The sequence below is a fragment of the Coffea eugenioides genome, chromosome 5, assembly GCF_003713205.1.
Source record: "Coffea eugenioides isolate CCC68of chromosome 5, Ceug_1.0, whole genome shotgun sequence".
NCBI lineage: Eukaryota > Viridiplantae > Streptophyta > Magnoliopsida > Gentianales > Rubiaceae > Coffea > Coffea eugenioides.
The window spans coordinates 51,953,874-51,975,070 of NC_040039.1; the positions used below are offsets into that span (position 1 = coordinate 51,953,874).

The 21,197-nt window shown below is 39.0% G+C and overlaps 4 protein-coding genes across 7 annotated transcripts; 1 reads left to right on the forward strand and 3 right to left on the reverse strand.

Moving 5' to 3' along the window:
• Positions 1-2,546: 2,546 nt before the first annotated feature.
• LOC113772324 (LOB domain-containing protein 4) lies at positions 2,547-3,557 on the forward strand. The gene is made up of 2 exons (XM_027316917.1): positions 2,547-2,766; positions 3,026-3,557. Exons 1-2 carry the CDS (start codon positions 2,578-2,580, stop codon positions 3,437-3,439), a joined length of 603 nt encoding a protein of 200 aa, XP_027172718.1. The 5' UTR covers positions 2,547-2,577; the 3' UTR covers positions 3,440-3,557.
• A 4,308-nt stretch (positions 3,558-7,865) lies between these two features.
• LOC113771998 (zinc finger protein CONSTANS-LIKE 15) lies at positions 7,866-9,361 on the reverse strand. The gene is made up of 4 exons (XM_027316540.1): positions 8,873-9,361; positions 8,535-8,672; positions 8,218-8,379; positions 7,866-8,019 (listed from the first exon to the last, which is right to left on the reverse strand). The coding sequence occupies exons 1-4, from the start codon at positions 9,359-9,361 to the stop codon at positions 7,906-7,908; spliced, it is 903 nt and encodes a 300-aa protein (XP_027172341.1). The 3' UTR covers positions 7,866-7,905.
• A 3,647-nt stretch (positions 9,362-13,008) lies between these two features.
• On the reverse strand, positions 13,009-16,414 carry LOC113770385 (uncharacterized protein At4g15545). Of its 4 annotated transcripts, none has more exons than XR_003468405.1 (10): positions 16,031-16,414; positions 15,819-15,887; positions 15,331-15,384; positions 15,150-15,213; positions 14,583-14,657; positions 14,219-14,476; positions 13,925-13,970; positions 13,752-13,830; positions 13,512-13,662; positions 13,009-13,419 (listed from the first exon to the last, which is right to left on the reverse strand). XR_003468405.1 is itself a non-coding variant. In XM_027314822.1 (10 exons), exons 1-9 carry the CDS (start codon positions 16,313-16,315, stop codon positions 13,570-13,572), a joined length of 1,023 nt encoding a protein of 340 aa, XP_027170623.1. In that variant the 5' UTR covers positions 16,316-16,414; the 3' UTR covers positions 13,009-13,419; positions 13,538-13,569. The 4 variants fall into 4 exon arrangements, 2 of the variants coding, with proteins under 2 accessions (XP_027170623.1, XP_027170622.1); XR_003468406.1 differs by having other exon boundaries at positions 13,009-13,438; XM_027314822.1 differs by having other exon boundaries at positions 13,538-13,662.
• A 945-nt stretch (positions 16,415-17,359) lies between these two features.
• LOC113770768 (protein unc-45 homolog A) lies at positions 17,360-20,820 on the reverse strand. The gene is made up of 3 exons (XM_027315345.1): positions 20,215-20,820; positions 19,210-19,398; positions 17,360-18,372 (listed from the first exon to the last, which is right to left on the reverse strand). The coding sequence occupies exons 1-3, from the start codon at positions 20,431-20,433 to the stop codon at positions 17,962-17,964; spliced, it is 819 nt and encodes a 272-aa protein (XP_027171146.1). The 5' UTR covers positions 20,434-20,820; the 3' UTR covers positions 17,360-17,961.
• Between the last annotated feature and the right edge of the window lie 377 nt (positions 20,821-21,197).

The window sequence follows — 21,197 nt, forward strand, 5'->3', positions numbered from 1 at the left end:
CTTTTTGACTCGATACCTTACTTGTAAATTCAGTATAAATTATACCCATAACGGTCAATTTATAATTATAATACATATATATTATTTAAATTATATGGCTCGTCGAACCACGAGCTGCAAAATTCTGACTCGAACTCGACTCGAATGTGTACTCGAGTAGCTCGAGACTCGGCTCGAACTTCGTTTGACCGAGTTCAAGCCAAGCCATTGACCAAACTACTCGCGAGTAGTTCGGCTCGCTTACATCCCTAATTGCCAGTGCAATTTTCTTTGACAAGCGTCCACAGTTGGCCTATACATTCCAAACTCAAAGAGGACATCATTCAAAACACAAAGAGGGTTTGTCTTTAAGTATTAATTTTTTCAAAACAATAAATTATAATAAGAAATAGTCTAAATAAATGTAAAATGGAGTTAATACATATATAGTAGTGGCTAAGGGGCACTATCGCGTGCGTGCTTAAAATTAGGAAGGTAGGTTAGTAGACAGTGAAATTTCTTTCTTAGTCATGGGTGTCGTGGGTATTTCTGGTAATCTCATAGTGTTTGATGTACGTAGGAGTGAAAAAGGTAATTAATAAGACAAAACATGATTAAAAAACAAAAAAAAACTTAAGTAGCTGCACGGATAATGGACAAGCACTATATATTTTAAAGATCCAATTCAATTAGTAGAGACATTTTACTGTAAGATTCAAATTTGACTTCCAAGAACACACCTTCACACACATACACACACACTCTCTCTCTCTCTAAAAAGAGAATTTGAATATAGTATCATAGTAAAAAAATTTTTTTTTTTTTTGGGATCCGGAAACCATGCATGGATAAACGATCATGATTAGCTTGGTGAAGCCATGCCAAAGTCAATGAAAGGAATATCTCTTAATTATATCGCCGACCCATGGCACAGATAATTGATTTGTTGAAGTAGTGGACTTGCTTTTCCATAAAATCAAAAAAAAAAAAGGCGATTCGTATGACATATAGGTGAGGTGAGGTGAGGACTGAGGACTGGGGAGGTCCGTAATAGATGCAAAAACGCGAAATAAGGATCAAAAGCTTGTCAAAGAAAGCATGCCCCCATGTCTTAGGATTAAGATAAAGCAGAGAAGTCGCACTCCTACGCCAAAAAAATATATTCCTTAAATTACTTTGGAAGTAAGCAAACTTTTTTTTTTTTTACATGGCGATGGCGTGAGGGAGTTTGATGCTGATGTTGGCCATGTTTGCTGCTTTGTGTTTGGAAAAAGTAGTTAAAACCCCTTTCATGGAAGAGGAAGACGAAAATGGGCACTACGGGGCAATTGAGGTCCCATGCAAGGTAGAAAAGTGGTGACTTCGTGAAAGCTTTTCCATTAGAACTTGGAAGAATTAACAAAGCCCGAATTTCTCGTATGAGGACGGATTTGATAGCTGATCTACTCTCCAAGATTTTGAATGATCTATGGGTGCTACGTGTAATGAACAATAGCAGTGTCTCCAGCTCTGGACAAACGTCAATGGACAAACTTTCAAGCTCAATTAGAGAGACGCGTTGACAAGGATGCAATCACAAAGCTCAGCACCAGACAAAGTGGTGGTAGAGACGCCAACAGCAGTTGCGGCCCGCTACGTTGAATTTGCATCAAACTTTTCGTTTCGATGGATCAAGCATCAAAGAATATCGGAGACTAATTAAGGAAGATTTCCTCAGTATGTAGGCCAGGTAGAGCCATCAGATCACCCCTGCTCGACGTGGTGCTTGGACACAAACATGCCTATGCTTCTCAATCGTACGTAATTCAAAATCAATCAATCATAAGTTGGATCGATACCCTTAGAAGATTTGTTCACTGCCATATTTGGCTCAACAACTATCGTGTTAGTTAGCTAGTTGGGTGTATTTGAATGTAAGATTATTTGATGAGATGTTCCTTGAAATAATTATTATACAGCTTTTTATGATGATACGACAGTGAAATGAAATAAAAAAAGATAATTGAGAAGATAAAAAAAAAGATTAGTTAAACAACATGTTACGTTTGTAATGCAAGCAGATAATAATTATTTTGTCAATATTAAATGTGTAGTGTAATATACATTAAATGTGTAGTGTAATAGCCAAACACACACTGGTATTCTTGGAGGAGCTCCAATTCCATAGAGTTGCAATAGAATAGGGTTGTAACTGCAAGGCCGCGTGTGTGTGTCTGTGACAAAGATAGGCCGTAAACTTTCAATCGGGAGGAGAGAGCGGCTTAGTTAAAGAGAGAATTAATGTCGTGAGGTAATTAAGATCTTAATTAATTAGCCACCATTGTTAAAGCTGTCTTGCTTGTTAGTAGGACCCAGTCAAGATCTCCGGCCCTCATGACCACCTGCCATCAATCCATGGCATGGCACGGCACGGGCTAGTGTATATCTATTCTACTAGCTAGCATTACTAAGTACTAGTATATAAAACCTGATTAACCAATCCTTTCCTGGAGCCTCAGACTAGTCCAATATTCCCCAAGTGAACAAGAAAGCTGCTTAACTTGAAGGAGAGCGGAAGATTAAGTAAATATAATAAATTAACAAGAATGAAAAATTAAAATGAAGGAGAGCGGTAGAAAACAAGTAGGTGTGGTGGCTGGGGGTTCCCCTTGCGCAGCATGCAAGCTTCTAAGGAGGAGATGTTCTCAGGAATGCGTATTTGCTCCCTACTTTCCAGCTGATGAGCCGCACAAGTTTGCCAGCGTCCATAGGGTGTTTGGTGCCAGCAATGTAAACAAGATGCTTCAGGTTTAATCATGAATCCCTTTTTTCAATTCCCTTTCCCTCTTTGTACCCCCAAACCCCCCCTCCCCCCAAAAAACAAAAAAGAAGATTAAGTTTGCACTTTGCAGTTAGCTAGCTATACTAAAATGATGCTGATGTATATGTACTGGTATTTGCTAATTAGTTAAAGAGGCAGCAGCGCAGTGCCTTCGATTGATTCAAGTAATTATTGAAATCCCGTTTTCCTTCATCCCCGAAATTTAACATTAACTTAATAATGCAGGAGCTGCCAGAGCATCAGCGAGGGGATGCAGTGAGTGCGATGGTGTACGAGGCAAACGCGAGGATGAGGGATCCAGTGTACGGGTGCGTGAGTGCTATATCTTCTCTACAAAACCAGGTTGACCTCCTGCAGTCTCAGTTGGCACTTGCACAGGCTCAAGTTCTCCAAATGCGAATCTCCTCCACCCAATCCTCCTCCTCGCTGATATCTATGTCCCAGGATCAGTACTATAACAGTACCACTGTGCCCACTGATCACAACTCTGCGCCACCTGATCATCATCATCAGAATCACTCTCCCACCGCGTCCAGGGATCATCGCCATCTTGAGCCCATCTCGTCCCATTTCAACACCGATACGCCGCCCATGATGCTGGATGAGGGCAATATTGGGGATTCCTTGTGGTCGTACTAGCATAATATTGCATATACATGTCATATACCCACATCCCTAGCTAATTCCTGTAGCTGTATACATTTCCATGTACTACTACTATACTACTATGGATTGACTGCCCTGTCCCTCTTCTTTTTTTTTTTTTTGTTTTTGTTTTTGGGAGTTTAATTGCTCACTTTCTGAATCCTTTACCTACCTGACTCGTGAGTTTGTTTAAATTAATTTGATATACCAATCACTAACCACGCATGCCATAGTATATACACTTGTACCTATCTCTTGTGGGGTGGAACGAGAGATAAGGGTTTAAACCTTGCCTCCCTTTAAAATTGCCACTTAATATGATTTTTCTTAAATTCATATGGGTGTTTAGCGCATCCATGTATAGTCTGATGGTAGTTCAGTCTCATTAGTTCCCCATGGCCCTTCCCTTAATATAGGTGTAGATGGTGTAGGACTAAAAGTAGGAGTAAGTGTAAATAATGATAAAAGATAAAAAAAAATAGTCCGAGAATAGTTCAGTCTCGTTAGTTCCCCGCAGCCCTCCCCTTAGTATAGGTGTAGATGATATAGGACTCTGAGTAGAAGTAAGTGTAAATGGTGACAATAAATTTAAAAAAAAAAAAAAAAAAGAGATATCAGGCGTTTTGGTCTGTGCCGGTGAGTTACTTTTAAGGCGTGACCATCGGAAGAAGCACGCGCGTGAATTTCAAAACTGCAGGACTAGCTGGGCCTGTTTGTAGTTAGTATGATTTAAACCCGCATTGTTTAATGGGCCAAAACACATTGTTATAGGATACTGCATGGGCCATCGAAGCTATCACTCTAACAAATTTATTGGATAGCCGCGCCCGAGAAAAGCTAATCACTCGTACTAAGAAGAATCATTACGAATTTATTGTTTACCCGCGCGTCGCGTGCATGCAGCCATATAATTATCATGTACGTACTGCTCCAATAAACCTACTACTACTAGTCTATACAAAGGCTTTTTTTTTTTTGTCTGTCAACATTCCGTTATACTTATCTCCGTTTAGAAGTTTCCATTCTGATTAGAGACGGGTTTTTTTGGCCAAGCACAAAACTATAATAGATTGCAAAATGTTACTTCACAGGTACTGTTACTACTTCCAATCTTGTTCAAGCGCAATGGACCTTTTACATCCCACTAATCGACCTATAATTATGATAGCAATCTGAAATAGAGAATCCTCGTCTGCAAAAATATGTTGTTCAACTAATCGGTGTAGCTACTAGCTTCTGAGGGGACCAGCTTACGCACTAGTGTTTGGAGTCAAAGCACAGGTCACTGTCCAATTCACCTTCATGGCCTCTCATTTTTCTTTTTCCTTTCGCCTTCTTCTTCTTCTTTTTTTTTTTTTTCTCTACAAAAACCTCATGTGCATTTTGCAAAATCTATGAGTAGTCAAATCAGTCCCTAAATCGAATGAGAAGATTCCAACGGCCAAAACTTTTCAACTTCAGAAAATGCGGAAATGATCACCTGAAAGAAAGCTGCGCGCTGCTCGAATCTTCTGTATGTCATTTCCCCGGTACCCTTTTTATTATAATAATTGTACTACAGTAAGTAATTATTTGGACGTTATTCATGGATTCATTGGTTTAACAACCATTCTGTACTAATAATTTAGTTCTTTACACGGCCACACATGTACACTAGTGTATATATATCCTTTTGGTAGAAAGCCAATGAATGCGTGATCATGAAAGTTAAAATCCCACGTGGTTAGGAGCTTCCGATGATCAAAGAAACCTACAGTAATTGATTTTTATGCTTCATGGAGCTAGGAGTTGATGAGTACTCATGTTGGAATTTATAAGTTGTTTTGTGTTAATAGTCAAGAGCACAAGTGAAGCATCTTGTTTCCGCATTCCATTACGATGCAAATTACATCAAGTATACTAAATATATAGGAAATGATAGGCATTGATATTTTTTAATATTAAAGAAAAAATGTGTGTGTGTGTTTTTTTTTTTTTTGGGAAGGAGATAAAAATCCCATACTAAATTGGTAAAACATTTAGTTGTCTTGTCACGGAAGTCATTTGACCATTAATCAATGTGTATTATTTGTAATAAAGTCTTGTTTCATGCATTGGTCCTCATGACCCAAAGGAAGCTTAGCTTAAGTTACCAATCACAAATCTCTTTGGAGATCAGTATCACTACTGTGACCATTGGGCATAGTGATTATTGCTCACAAGATTATGCTGGAGATTATTGACCTCAGAATGGCGATTAAAGAGCGTTAGTGGTCAACCAATAGGAGAGAGACGCTGTTGAGTTTTAATCAACTGTGTGTTGGGGGCCTGGACGTGGTACTTGTGGTGGTGAGTGGCTTCGACTCCCCAGCTTTGTGGTCACAAATAGGATTGCAAGCCAACTAGTTATCGCCGACAAATCTACTGGGGATTGATCGAACCCTTGAACATGAATTTGGAGCTAGCCCCAATATTCATGCAACAGTAGAAAATGGATCGGAATCATAAACTGTGCTGCTACTGCTAAGGCCTAAGCTGAGCTATCTAGTAGGCTCACAAGTCACAGACTTTTACATCCCACTCAAGACATAACAACCAGTTAGCCCTACCTCAACTCCAAAGGACGGACACACTGATTTCTGTATTCCCTCTCATTTTGTGTGATTTCGGTAATGATTGCGCTGCTGCATCGACAAGGACATCACTCCAGCCCGCCACCATTTCCATTAATTTCCCATCTAGTTGCAGGGGAAGGGCTGGCGTATTTGTTTCCATCATGCCTGATTTGATCAAACATATTACTGCTATCTCCAACGAAACCCGGCCAGTGGATTTAGTTGCAATCACATGCAGTTCTCTAATGTTCTATCGCACTGCAACCCAATTCTCTGGAGTTTGGAGTAATAATGCCGCCCAAAAAAAGCAAAAAAGTATTGGCATTGGAATGATTAAATTGGATTGCAGGGTTACAGTAGTATATGATCTTGCGATGGGGACAAATTTGGAAAGTTGATGTTGCAGTCACCTCAGTATAACAATCTTTAGTGCCTTCTTACGATTAGGCGAATGCCTGCTTGTGCCACCTATCTTTTCCTTCCTCCTCCTCTCCAAATTCTCTGACGAGGAATTCTTCAGAAAACTTAACTAGGAGGGAGCCTCTTTCCACCGCACTTGGCATCTTTTTGTTGACTTTCGTGTTTGACTTTAAATTTGCAGAAAAGATGAAAAAATATATTTTTTTTTTGTGCCTTAATTCCTGTTCTTTAATAAGTACAGAAGATGGTGCTTGGTAATGCACTATTTACCTATCAAACAAATATCGCAATCATGCAGGCTAAGTGCGAGTGATGTTTTTAAACAGCAGTACTCAGTACAGTAGTGTATTATCTCAAATCACGAAAGAGTTTTTCTCATAAGCCAACATCACTATGCTTTCGAATCACTAATTGCTTTGAAATTAGTACTAGCATTAGCTCAACTAGTGTGGCGCTGGTCAACTTATTGAACAGAGCAAGGAATTAATGGCTCCCAGCAGAAGTAATCTGCCCATTACATCATATGTGTTCTCAGCTAGACAATCAGTAAATAATTATACAATATCTATTCCACAACAAAATTTCCTCTTTAATTTTTTTTTTTTGTCTTTCTTCGTATTCATACAAAATTTGCTTTCATTAGTTTCAAACATAGATTCCTGTGTGCCAGTTTGGTTGTTGGCCATGCACGTAAAACTTAACCATCTAGTCACACGTACCAACCATTATATAAAATAGTAGTTCCAAAAGAAAAAAAAAAAGGGTGCTTATCTGCAGTTATTCAATGTTTTAAGCCTGGGAAATTCCATAATAAATTGCAAGCTAAATGTTTCTTAAACTTCCAATTTCAACCCCAACTGATCCTTGTTCCCGGTCTTGTATATAGCTCGAAACTGAATCAAAGTGGGGTTTGGTCATTTGTGTAGTACCTGTGTTTAAATATTACCCGAAGCCCAGAAGATATTCTCCCTGTCTCCCGCTTCCCAACTGATAACATAAGACTGGAAATGGTTTGTAATTTTGGGAGGTCAGATGCGGTAACGATTCGTTCTATAACTTTTTTCCCCCCTCAAAAGTTTATCGCACATGAAAGATGAAAAGTCACGTATTAACTTAAAGAATCCAAACCGTCTTTGATTAAAAATATTTGCACGTATGGTCAAATAGCTACTACGTATGTATGGTATATTGGAAGTATCCAGCATGTTTCATCCGAATTAGCAATCACACGTATGGTTGTCCAGCTAATTAAGCTCAGTAGCAGGATATATATGGATCTCAACCATGAACAACGAATGGAGATACTAATCGCGCTTAAGCCACAGAAACAAGAAAAAAATCATGAACGGGCCAAATATATTAGTATTACGTACAATGATTTATCATGAGGGAACCAAAAATAAATAGCATGAATCAGCTGGCTTCCCAGCTTGGAGAAAGATGCTGCTAGTTCATCAAGTACTTGTCCGGAAGCTCCAGTCCATTATCCGGCGCTATACGATAACACATAAGGCTGGCAATAGCCTCCTGCAGCCATTCCTCGTCATAGGATTTCATGATCTGTTCCAGTAATTAATTAATGTAACTAACAAGCACATATATATAGTCTGTATATGTGGCCGGTCAAAGATTACTTTTTAGCAACCTGGCCCCGGCGCGGAGTATGATAATAGTATAATCAACATGAAGTGATGATGTGCGAGCGGTGATGGTTTTACAATTAATCAAGCACCGCGTCAGTTATAGTTAATCTGTTACCTGGTCGTCGACAGGAATGTTGTAGCATGAATCTGCTTGTTGAAGATTGCTATCTGTCTTCACCAGTACTAGCGTTTGATCATCTTCGCAACATTCATTATTCCTGGCAAATCTTCCACGAACACGGACCCTCTTGTCAGCTAGGGTTTTGCGACAGGCATACTGCACAAGCAGTACAATATTTGAGGAAAAAAAGAGAACTATATATATCAAATGCTGAAACCTTAACTTTTGGTACATATACAGGGGGAAGGGAAAAAAATTCATGGTCCATTATATTATATATACATAAGGACGCATGTAACTGATCAAGTAACCTTGATAGTCTTGTTGAAATTCCTTTGACTTCTCTTCTTTAAATATCTGAGAATTCTGTCTTTCCTCTCTTCAGCTGAATACCGGGAGACCTTCAACGTCGGCTCTTCCATCCTTTGTGCTACCCCGCCTTGAATTTCCTAATAGATGAAATTTAACCTGTAAGCTATGTTAATGAACAAGAAAAATGTTTGAAGACTATTTTGTTTTGAAATTTAAAAAAAAAAATATATGACAAAAGCTTGTGAATTAATTGCACGTGGTGAAGGATTGTTAAAAAATTACTACATAAATTAATAAAGAAGAAAAAAGTACTAGCACTAGTAGATAAACTGGATACCCAATTGTCGGAGGTCATGGCCCGCGGATAGAGAGGCCAGAAGTTCGAAGCCGGGGCGCCGCATTCTTGATCTCCAAAGTCATATGCCCGATCATGTTGGTGGCAGTAATTGGCGGCACCACTGCTCAAACCTTCGTTTCCGGAAATGCCAAACAAGCTGCCTGATAATGTAGCATAACTAGAGGGCCCTACTAATGCTGGGTCATGGGTTGTATCCGAAGGCCCAAGCGGTTCACCTGTTGGGAATGATAATGCTGCTGCTATTGACGACAAGGATGAGGAGGAGGAGGTGGAGGAGCAGCTGATATCTGAATCAAAAGGGACCATACTACTAACTGATGCTCCATTCATGTCGGAGGAGAAAGGTAAGGTTAGTTGAGGAGCAGTGATGGCGGAGGATGTGATGAGGTGATCGGTTGGAAGCTGGGTGGTGAATTCATCAGAGCACACGTAGTCATCAGAGTAGTAAAACTGAGAAAAGGAAGCCATTGAGAGAGGAGAAGAGAAGAGAAGAGAACAGGGGAGGTGTTGTGGTGGGTGGTGTCAAATGCTTTATATGCCCATTTAGTATTTATAGCATATGTAGTCGAAAAGCTTTTTAAGGCAGGCAACTTGTTCTCCCTGCCACTGTTGCCTGGTGCCACCCACCATGCATGTATATATATATATATACATTTTCTTTGCTCTACAGTACTGTTGTGTTACGAGCTTTCAGTCAACAGTTGAAATGTTAGTAAAAGCAAGTCCTTAAACCAAAATTTAGTTCGATATTATGCACTCCACTGACACGCTGTGTAGTAAGTACTCCATAACATAACAGTTGTTGGGGACACTATACTGTGTAGTGTAGCCGCAGGGTAGCAACATTTTGAGATGGCTAAATACCACCACCTTAGCACTTAGCACTATGCGACATGCCTGTATTTTTTCTTTCAACAGCAAGAAACACTCAGACACACTAACCTAAAGCTAATCCACAGCACTACCCAAAAGGCTAACTTTTGGATAGCACTGAGACCCTTAAGTAGTGAATACACACATCACTCACAACCGATGTGGGATAGGGAGTTGGGGGAAAGGGAACACCGACTCTATTGGGAAACCCTCAGTAGCTTTTACCTCTCCTGTATAAAAATGAAAAATAAGTCATAGAAAACGAACGAAAGCATTAGATCGAGTATTATATATTCCCCTGCCATAACACAAACCTATAAATAAATAAATATATATATATATATATATATCTGCTAATCATATGCATAGTTCCACACTAATCAGATATCCTGTCTACAAAGTTGATTAAGGTATCAGTTTTGGGAGTTTTACGTGATACTCCTTAGGCTCTCAATCCTTCCCCGTCCGGAAGGGATGGAACCAAAAAAAAAAAATTTTTTTTAAAAAAAGTGACCTCAAGGATGCACTAAAACTAATAAACTAAACTCAAAAGTCCTACCCGATGGAATAAAATTCGATCGGGGTCTAGCTGGGGTTGGGTTCTAAAACAAAATTCCAAGAGGAATCATTGGGCACCTCACAAACATGTGCACAAACAAAAGGCAATTCTCAAAAAAAAAAAAAGGCAAAAAAGATGCATGCATAACATAAGAGGTGTTTTTTTATTTTTTTGGTTAAAAAAAAAAAGGAAACCCATATTCCATAACCATAAGAGGCGTCCTGTTATTCTGGCGGTAAACTTTGAAGACTTGGACTAGAATGGCAGTGTTATCGGGTGTTATCTGGTGATTGCAAAGATGTGACCTATACCTTCCTTTTAGGCTACGAATCCAACACATGGGGTGGGGTTGGGATTGGGGTTGGGGGGGGCTACTCACAGATTGTGCATTAACGCGCCACAATCCACACATATATTATGCCCAGAACGAGATTCCACATTTCCTGTTCCTTCAACTGTTGCTCACTTGCCAAATCTACAGTCTACAGCACAATACAAACCGCCTCTTACCAAGTTTTCTTTTAGACTTCAAAAAAAAAAGCTTAGCTTCCAGTTCTCTTAAATAAAACTCAATTGGAACAACCCTCTTTGGAGTCCTGATATGTCGAATTAAAATATGTGTTTTTTTTTTGGCTTTAATTATGATCAACTTCCTTTTTGCCAAATGGTGAATCAACGAACGAATGAATTCATTCATAATTGGGCTAAGGAAGGTGGAGGCTGTAGTCCCCGATCTTTGCGAGACGAATCAAGCAAGCATTTAGGAATGCCACTTCCATGCGGGCCACTGCTCCCCTTTTCCACTTGGTAGAATTTTTCTTACACAAGCTTCGCCCTATTCTCCGCGCCGCAGAAAGATGCAGGAGAAAGAAATCAGATTAAAACAGCTTTTTGAGTTTCTTTTTTTTTTTTTTTTGGGGGGAAAAAAAAAAAACAGCCAAAGATGCATCATCATGTACATATCGCCTGCTTCTGCTGCCGCTGCTGCTTTTGGATTAGCATCAGGTGCTGAGTAGTACGACTACGTCTCTTCTGGCGGGGCTTCCATATTCCATCATCACAGAAGTTATCCAGCTAAGCTTAAAGGGGAAAAAAAAAACCTCGGCCTTTTTCACCCGCCCACTAGCCCCCAGATGCATTCCGACTTCATCGAATTTTGATTTCAGTGTTTATCCTTATCTGACATCCTGGGAAAATTCATTCATGTTTAGCAGACTACAAGGATGGTGCCGCCATTCTGATAAACTTGCCTGTCAAGTTGTTACACAGCACAACTTGCAATTCAACGCCTAATTGATCTATAACTGAATCTGGTCCACAACAATTTATTAATTAGTCATATTATTATTCGTGAGAATGATTACGAATATATATATATATTTCTTTTTTCATTTCTTCAATTCCCACAGAATGAAGAAAACCGCTGCTACTAGTACTACTACTGAAGGCTGAAGCCTAGCCTGATGAAGAGTAAACAAATTGCTATAAAATTCCTCAATTACAGAAATTGAGTAACTAGCAGGGAGATGAACATTTTTTTGGTATAAGTTTGCCTGTTCTCGGCAAAGATGAACATTTACTGATGTGATGTGAGGGGAAAGGAAGCGTCTGGAGTACTGAATTGGAGGCAGGAGAAAGCTTACACTTGCAATTTGAGATGGACCTATGTTATCTTAATGCATCACTACTACTGCATCTATAGGTTACTTCATGTGGTTCACACAATCTTTGAATGCATCTTAGAAGACAAAATTTCCAAATGATTTGATGGAAATCTTCAAACTTTGGAATAAAAGCGGAGGAAAATATCTCTCGCCTCCGAAGAAAGATCCAAACGCGAGAGTTGCTAAGTACACGGTACGCTTTGTTCTCTGATCGCTCGACATCTAGTCTCCTCTCCTCTTTTAGTCTCCTCTCCTCTTTTAGTCTTTTCTTTTAATCCGTCCGCTGCTTTGAAAGTAGATGGAATTCATGTGCCAACAAGGTCATGTTGCACCAACGTGTTGCCTGACAAGCCAAAAAAAAAAAAGAAAAGAAAATGAATGAATCTCGAGCGGGATTTGAGGGCATCAGATCACTGCAGATCGATCTTTTGCCAGTTTTCCTTTTTTTTTTTTTTTTTGGTTCATGATTTACTACGATTCTAGAAGTATTCCTTGGTTTTTAGGACAGTACACTTTCTTAGTTACCCTAAGCAAGATGAGATTCTCTAGTCATAGCTTTGTCAATCCTTTTATCTACATGTTCAGTTCTCTGTTTACCATTAGGTCGGCATCCCAATCCTTTCTGTCAAAACGAAGATCAGAACTTAAATTTTTTTTTTTTTTTTCATTATAAATTGCCTAGAGTGTGTGACTTTTATATTTTTAGCCAAGAACAAGGCACGCTTCTGGCATTCTTCTGGCATTTAGCCATTTAGCATCAGCGCCCTTCCCCCACAGCCTCACACAACGAGATAGATGCTTTATGTCTCTGCAAATAAATTCTTATTTCGATAAACTAATATCAATATATATTTTTAGTAAAAGGATTTTTTTTTTTTTTTTTGCTTTAAATAAATACAAGCAAGCAAGCAACAACAGGTGAACGTTCGAATTCATATAGCTAAAAAGACGAGTTTTGATGCATGCAAACCTCAATGGAGAAGTCGACATGCATTAACCCAAACACAAGCATTTCATCATTAGAAGCAGCAACAGAAGTGAGATTTTTGTTAATACATACATAGGCTCGTTTTTGTCCTCAAATATGCCTTAATACACAAGTTATGAAGTCGAGCAGCTAAATGGATCACAGTCGTACATATAAAAGAGAGAATCCCGTCCAATGTGAACCAGGGTCAATACATACCATAGTACGTACAGCCAGTGCTGATATAATTTCAGCGTATCACTACCAGGCACCAAGGGGGCAAAAATGGAAGTTAATTACATGCCACCCGTGCATGGGATTCAGCAATTAGTCCTAGAAATATATATATATATATATATATCCTCACTGGTTCAGTCCTTGCTCATTTGCACTTCCACAAATTTGTGCAGTGAAAAATATCTTGTGGCGAAATTCAGCTGTTACCAGAGACTTGACCCCCAAACTGTGATACAACAAACAGACTAGAGATAGACAAGTCACACAATATTCAATTATTGAATAAATATATATATATATTTGCAATTTTGAAAGCACCTGAAGGATGGTGAACTTAATTATACCTCCTCTGCAAACACTTCCCAGAAAATTCCTTCTATTGTACGTTTCGATTTAGCAAACCTTGAAAAGATAGGTATAGATCTTTGTTATCCATACCAAAAATCTGTTCCGCTTTCCTCAAAGTTTCCTGGTTGTTTGAAAGAAAAGAGATTGTGCAGTTAACAGGGCTGCATGAAACCAGGATACAAAAATAAGATTAACTTCCGTGGTTTATACCTCACGGGATTGCTTTTGCGCATTTAGTTCCTTTATGTTGGCCAGAAATGCACTGAACTGCTCATAGGATAGACGGCTCCTACATAAACAGTCCAGAAGCAATCAAGTTTATAATCCCTTTGAATTAAGCAATCAAGTTAGAGTAACAGAAAGATCAAAAAGTTGGTAGTCACCTTGCTTGACGAAAGAACTCTTTTCCATCAATTCGAGGAGTGCGAGCTTAAAAGTTCCAAATCCATAAAAAGAAAATGCAAAAAGATCAGAAGCTGTCTAACCATATTAAAATGCACAGAATTCATTAGCTACCAGACAGAGCAATTAATACAGCTTCCAATCAGATGTCCTTCCTTAACGATGATGATATGACTAAGAACAACCCCACATCACAAAATATTTTGCAGATTGATAGGCTTTACCTTTAAGACTAGCTATCAATTATGAAATCTAATATCCAGAATTCAGCAGACCTGGCATAGGGCGACCACGAGGGGGAGAGTTTGCTGCTGATGACTGCTGGCTTGATGGGTACCATGATGATAGTGAACCCCGCACTTCATATTGGCTTTTAGTTGGAGAGGTAGCACCAGAAGTTTTTTGAGGGGATCCTGCAGCAGAATACCTCCCAGGGGACACACTAGCAGAGACGATTTTTGGAGTTGCAGTAGGAGTAAGACGTGGAGATAAATACGGTGTCATAGAAAATTTCAACCCACTTTGTTTCGAGGCTGTGGTACCGCAAGCCAAACAAAAAGTAGCAAGATAAATCAGATAAGTGATATAACCTAAGCAGGTATCCAAGGTGATCCAGAAGAAGGATTTCATAGCCCCTACCATCATCAGAAATGCTTGCAGTATCTGTTCCAGAGGAAGAATAATGTTGTGTTGTGTAGCCATTCACCTCCTCATCTGCAAGGTGGAGTAGGTAGACGTGTTAATAGAGGAGCACATAGATCTAAATGCCAAAGTCACCATTTGGAGGGAACAACGATAAACTTATAGATCCTGAGGCTCGAATCAGATTTCAATGCAGAGAGAGAGAGAGAGGGAGAGAGGAGAAGAAGAAGCAAAGATCTGCAAATGCAAGAATCCTTTTGTCTGTAGGCCCAGCCAAATGGAACCAATGTTGGGAAACAGAAAGGATACATTTTCTCATTGTATGACATAAAACATTTCCAGAAAAGGTGGCAATTCGCGAAAGATTATAGACCTGTATTTAGTGTTTCTCAATAAGAATGAGACTTGATATCTTTGGGAATGACTTTGAAACATTTAGGTCCATGAAGTCTTTCTTTAACCAAAACAACCAAATTCCAAAATGCTTGTCAAGAACACATTGGGGGTTTTCCTTTTTCCACAGAGAGAAATGCAATTAAAAAAAAGGGGCAAAGCTAAGTTTACCTTTTGCAGGACAGGCTTTTGGAACTGATTGGTCATAAGTCCCAATATCAACAGTGTCAGCTTGCTGATAAGGATGAGCTCAGAGTAATTTGTAGCAATACACAACGTGAAATGTTATATAGAAGTTGCAAACAAAATAAACCATGAAAATACGAGCAGGAAGACTAGTTAGGAAACTTACAGATGAATTGTCATCATTAAGTGACTGCATCAACTGCCTCTTGAATGTCTCCAACTGTCAAACAAGATCACCAGCCCGAGGATTTTAATAAACTTGAGTATCATATTCGAGCAAGTTCAATGTAGAGGCGGTTTGAGACTGTAACTCTTTGCACACAATTGATGAGTTAATGAATTCCAGGACACGCACAAGATGCGGTAAAACAGGCAATTGGCAACACGCACTCACATATCAGCTCCATAGTTTACAACGACTTGGATAAAAAGTTTACAGCAACAATAAATGATAGCATTGGTAAAAAGGTTGAAGTACAGTTTTTAGCACCCAAAGAAAAATGCATTAACAGAAAGTAAACACAGGTAAATGCTAGGCAAAAAAACAAAAAAGAAAGCTAGTACAAGTTGTTATCAGCATGTAGAAACAAATATTACTAGTAGAAGATAATACAGGGATGGAAGGGGGAACAAAAAGAAGTAAGAAAACTATACCTTGGCCAAGTCACGGCTCAGCTTCTTGGCGGCTAGGGCCAAGGAATCCCTCTCCTTTGTCAGCTTCATCTTCAATAGTATGAGAATGAGAAGAACAAAAATTAATTCTTTACAGCCTCTTTTTTTTTATATATATATATATATATATATAAGTAACGAATTCATCAGACCAGAAGAAAAACAAAGAAAGAAAGAAAAGATGAGAAGTGTACATTGTCGTCGAGAGTGATTTTGAGACGCAAGTCGGTCTCCTGATAAGCGTGCTGGAGCTGAGAAAGCTTATCCTCGAGGTCCACAACCCGGCGGTCCTTGTCGTAGAGCTTCTGGCGAAGCCTCCCCAGTTCAGACTCCAGCTTGGTGACCCGGGAGGCAATGGCCATGGACGTAATCTTGCGGGCCAGATCTAATTGGTCGTAGGGGTCGGTGGGAATGACCGATAATATCTCGTCCGGTAGATAGAAGTCCGGCGACCCACGACCGCCCTCGCTGCTCGACATCTCAAACCCGAAAAGAAATTAGTTTTAATCCCCGGGGGCTGGGGGTGGGGGAAATTCTCTCTTGGGAGAGAGGAGAAGGAAGACTGGACGAGGACGCGGACGAGGTGTCGGAGAAATCTATGGGGAAAAAAGGAACAAAAAAAAAAAAAAGAAAAAAAAGATGGAAGACCACCTTTTAATTGATTCAACGAAATCAAATGCACCCTTTTGTGAGTACCACTGCTAAAATAAAATTCATAACACTATACTACTCTACTCACAATTTATGACAAACTACTCCCTCTTCTTACCATTCAAAATTCAATTGCAAGTTCGTTAGCCCTCTTTTATAGCAGGTATTATTAGCCCTCTTTTATTTTTTTTTAACCACGGAAATAATACACTACTAATTGTCCAAACTATAACAGAGTACTCTTTATCGCTATATTATACAATTTATACTAGTAGTAGTAGTAGTAGTAGTAATCCTTTTGAAATGCTGCTACCACTACCACTACCAGTAGCATACTTTCTCTTTTTGAAAAGCTTTTGCGCTTTGAGTTTTGGGTGGAATGGACCAAATTTGGGGTTAATGGGTCTGGATTTGAAATTAAATTTTTGGTTTCCCTCCAACTCCATACAATTAATTGTCCGTCCTTTTCTTTTTTTTTTTAAAAAAATAATGGGGTCGTTTTCTTTTTGTTCTTTTATTACAACATATATATTCATTAGTTAGTATCGATTGGGACAAATGACAAGTTGAGAGCTCAAGCCTCAACTCAAGGGACCGGTGCGGGCTAAGGCCCACTCTTCCTTTCCAACCTCTGAATAATGGAAATTATTTTTCTTTTAAGAAATTTTCTTTTTTGGAATTACACTTGGACCTTGGGAATGTTTTGAACAAAATGATAATCGGAGATGATCTTGTTTTCTCCTGAATTTCAATTGAACCTTTCTTTTATCTGCACGAGGACAGAGGACCTTTTTCCTGCTATCGACAAAAAACTTTTTCCTTTCTTTTTAAAAGCCTTTTCTGCTTGTCAAAAAATAATTGAAAAAAAAAAAAAAAAAAAAGCCTTTTCTGTAGAATGAAGCCAAAACCGGTCAGGATCCCTTTGACACCAGTATTTGTCTGCGCTAGAACAAGATTCTAATCATGCAACGCTAACATCTACTCCATAGCCGATTCCCTGCTTCTTGTCTAAACGTGCCATTTTCAGTACCGTCTGAATCTGCCGAGGAAAAGGAAGGAGGAATTTGATTGCGCCTTTGCCCGTAACACAGCAATAAGCCAGGAGAGAAATGTCCCTTCAATATCAGACATTGTAAATGCAAGCCTAAGGTTCTATAAGATCCTTCAATCTTCTTTTCAAGCCCATCAGAAAACGCTAGTCCTGAGACACTGCCTTTGCCATTCCACATCTCCAGATACAGAAAAATCCCTTGAACAGAACAGCTTCAGTGTTGATCATTTGCAGCCAACCAGCAAAGCATTGCACGTACCATTTGAAGTTTGATTTACGAACCATCAACTGCAGCCTTCAAACAAACACAAACCACAGCACCTCCGTTCATTCATGGGCGGCGTTACCCTCTACAGACTTGGTCTGCAGAGTCAGTCATAAATGAGTCAAGTAAAGTATATTGTTCGGGCAATTCTTCTGACGTTACTTTACCGCACGCACGCCAACTGTTCTCACTCGGAATCTATACTGGGGCTGAGAATCATTGTCGCTATCGTCGTCATCATCTTCGCTAGATTCATCTGCAACTCTATCCCACCTTGAGTAGTCAAGTTGTGAGTGTCCTTTCGGTTTTGGGATAGCTTGCCACCCAGAGGAATCTTGTTCGGATAACTTACCAACGGCACTATTCTGAGCAGCGACTTCCCCTCTGGCAGTAACCCCACAACTCTCAGCCTTTTGCTCGTCAGGAACTACCGCCTCTGTAACTTGCTCTACTCCATCTTCACATTCCTCCAATGCTTTTCTTTCTTTTACCTCCTTGTCCACCTGCAGTTCTGTATCATCTTCTTCTTCTTCAAGCTCTGCATCATCTTCAGGGATGGGAGCAAGGGACTTTCCTCGAACAAAACAAACCATCTTTTGTCACTAGTGAGCAAACATGGGCCTAAAGATGTGAAACTACTACATCAGAATTTGCTCATATTGTACTTCGACACATTGTATGTATGATAGACTCCATGTGACTCGCAGTACAAGAAAAGATGCATCACAAAAATCCGTAGGAAGGCTGTCTGGAAAAAGTTTATGCTCCTGTAAAGGTCATATTTAGCAGCTACAAATAATCCCTTAACCACCCCAATCAAATGCAAATTTACATTTTCCTATTCCAGAAGTAATTTGGCAATTGATTTAGTTATTCTCCACTTACTATTTACATCCTAAACAAAATCAAGATTGTTTTCTGTATACAACATGTAATTCTGGGACAGCTCATCTTGTATCTTGAAAGTCCTAATTTCTGTCTGTTAAAGCTATCAACCGTCCAGTACAAATTCTTTACAAAATTTAGAAGACATTTTGTACATCAATGTAGTTCAGTTCTCCAACCCACATGAAATGCAATTGCTCCACATTCATGAAATTTATCTGATTAACATCCGTCATACTTAGAATGCTTTGATCCTCAAAAATAGTAACCTTCTACAACTGAAACCATGTCAAAAAATTCCAAGGCAGGTACTTCATTTCTTTATTAGTATAACAAACTCTGCTGCATCTTCTTAACTCAAACATGTATCAATTACTAAGTTCACAAAACCCGTAAAAAAAAAATTAATAAATAAACTAAATAAAAGCTGGAAACAAGAGCAGAAAATTATATTAAAAAAAAAGGAGCCAAACGCAAAGGATAAGAGCTAAGGATTTAATAACAGAAAGAAGGAAGAATACCAATTGTGTCTTTAATCGGGCCTGAAGATTCTGATAAACTTCTGAAGAAGGGTTCAAGTCAATGAGCCTATTGACGTCAAAAAGAGCTGAGTTGTACTCCTTTAGAGTGACTAACGTCTGAGCACGCAACATCAATGCTCCAGTGTGATTGTGATCAAGCTCAAGCACCCAGGTGCATTCTTCAGCAGCCTATACAAATTTGCAGACATTATGCAATCAATACACAGAACAAATTTCAAAACGGAAGTGCAATTCAATCTAAGCCTGATCTTCATCAATTGAGAAGTAGTGAAAGCAACATACATGGATTGGTCAAACAAATAAACAACGGACGTGACACGTAAAGACGCAAAGACAAAAACCAAAAGCATGTATCCCATTGAGGAAAACTCCCCAGAGCTGAATGCCAATAAGCCGTCAAAATCCGTAACCAGCTACTTTTGAACAACCATTACCCGCAGAAAACACCACACAGAAACCACAGACCACAAAATATCCAAAATGGAAATGTCCAGCTCTTAACCTCCATCATGGAGAGAAACTTATCTGAACGACACATAAAATAAAGTTGGGTAGATAAAAGATTATACAGCTTAAACCAACACTCCAAGATCCTAGCTCACTAAAGTTTCACAGCCAGGAAACATTCAAAACTATCGAACGAAGTTAACAAGAGTTCATTCCCCCTGTTCTAATAAAAAATAGTGGATATTCCACGCTTTCTGGATTCCAACTGTTCCCCCCCCCCCCCCCCCTCTCTTTTATTTGGGTTTCTTTTCGGCGATCACTCTATCCAACAGTCTTACCTCAATAAACTAATCCAGTTTTTCCACACCCAAATTGATGACATAAGCAATGAATAATAAAGCAAAAGTCATTTCTTAAATAATGAGGAAATAGTTGTTGAATCTAAGTAAATCGATCGAAGCTTAAAATCATAAAGAGGGGAAAAAAAACAAGAAGGATGAAAACAGGATAGAAGCGGGAGCAGGAGAGTTTGAGAACCTTCTTGAAGTTGTGGAGTTTGAGAAAACAGGCGGCCCGATTGCTGTGGAGAGCGATTTGTTGGGGTATGGACTTGGCGGCGGAAAGCGCTTCGGTGTAATAAACTAAAGCTTCCTGGTACTTACCTTCTCTATACATTTGATGAGCTCTCTCGATCTTATTATTCACGTTCATCACCCCCACCCCATTTTTATTGGTACTACTACTCGTCGATGCCATTTCTCTCTATCTCTTCTTTCCTATTTACAGTGCTTCTACCACTACGTGTAATCTTTTCTATTGCTTATAATCTGATTTTGATACAAGAGGGATCATACGAATAAATTCGGAACCGGACCCAATAAATAAACCAATCAAACACTACCCAGAAGAAATTTAGAAAGATAGAAATGAAATTTGATGAGATCAACAAAAGAGTAGAAAAGAAGTGATGGGAAATGGATTGAAGAGTGTGTGTGTGTGTGTGTGTGTGTCGGACAAGGAAAAAAACTTCGGAGAAATCTAGGTGGCGGAGGCTACGGTGGTGGATTTTAAAAGTGGCAGCTTCCAAATGATTTTCAGATGCAAACTGGGGAGGCGGCTGACGACGAGTTTGGGGCCGCGAAAGGATTGGATAGTTCATCGTTTGCACAAATTTATTTATTTGTTTGCATAAATACATTTTTTTAATCATTTTTTTTAAAAAAATTTCAAGCACATTACATTATTACTAATAAAATGTTATAATATTTATTTCAAAAAAAATTATCTCGTATCCAGGCATGTCGAATATGTATTACAAAACCCCATTTTCTTTCTTAACTTAAAAAAAACAAACAAACAAACAAATAAAAGCTAGGAAAAAAAAAAAACAGCTTTAGCGGGGATGTCGTCGTCTAAGGGTCTGTTTGATAAAATAAAAAAGTGCTGAATCTGAATTTTTTCAAACATTCAGATGTTTTGAATGTTTGGTAAATGAAAATCTATTTGTTGAACTTGTTAAG

Coding starts and splice junctions, on each gene's coding strand:
- LOC113772324 (XM_027316917.1), top strand. CDS start 2,578: ATGAAGGAGAGCGGTAGAAAACAAGTAGGTGTGGTGGCTGGGGGTTCC. Junction 2,767..3,025: donor ATGTAAACAAGATGCTTCAG/GTTTAATCATGA, acceptor TTAATAATGCAG/GAGCTGCCAGAGCATCAGCG.
- LOC113771998 (XM_027316540.1), bottom strand. CDS start 9,361: ATGGCTTCCTTTTCTCAGTTTTACTACTCTGATGACTACGTGTGCTCT. Junction 8,673..8,872: donor CCATGACCTCCGACAATTGG/GTATCCAGTTTA, acceptor TTCATCTATTAG/GAAATTCAAGGCGGGGTAGC. Junction 8,380..8,534: donor ATTTCAACAAGACTATCAAG/GTTACTTGATCA, acceptor CTGCTTGTGCAG/TATGCCTGTCGCAAAACCCT.
- LOC113770385 (XM_027314822.1), bottom strand. CDS start 16,315: ATGTCGAGCAGCGAGGGCGGTCGTGGGTCGCCGGACTTCTATCTACCG. Junction 14,658..15,149: donor AAAAGCCTGTCCTGCAAAAG/GTAAACTTAGCT, acceptor TCCACCTTGCAG/ATGAGGAGGTGAATGGCTAC. Junction 13,971..14,218: donor TCGTGGTCGCCCTATGCCAG/GTCTGCTGAATT, acceptor GGAACTTTTAAG/CTCGCACTCCTCGAATTGAT.
- LOC113770768 (XM_027315345.1), bottom strand. CDS start 20,433: ATGGCATCGACGAGTAGTAGTACCAATAAAAATGGGGTGGGGGTGATG. Junction 19,399..20,214: donor AACTCCACAACTTCAAGAAG/GTTCTCAAACTC, acceptor AAATTTGTATAG/GCTGCTGAAGAATGCACCTG. Junction 18,373..19,209: donor CCCGATTAAAGACACAATTG/GTATTCTTCCTT, acceptor GTTCGAGGAAAG/TCCCTTGCTCCCATCCCTGA.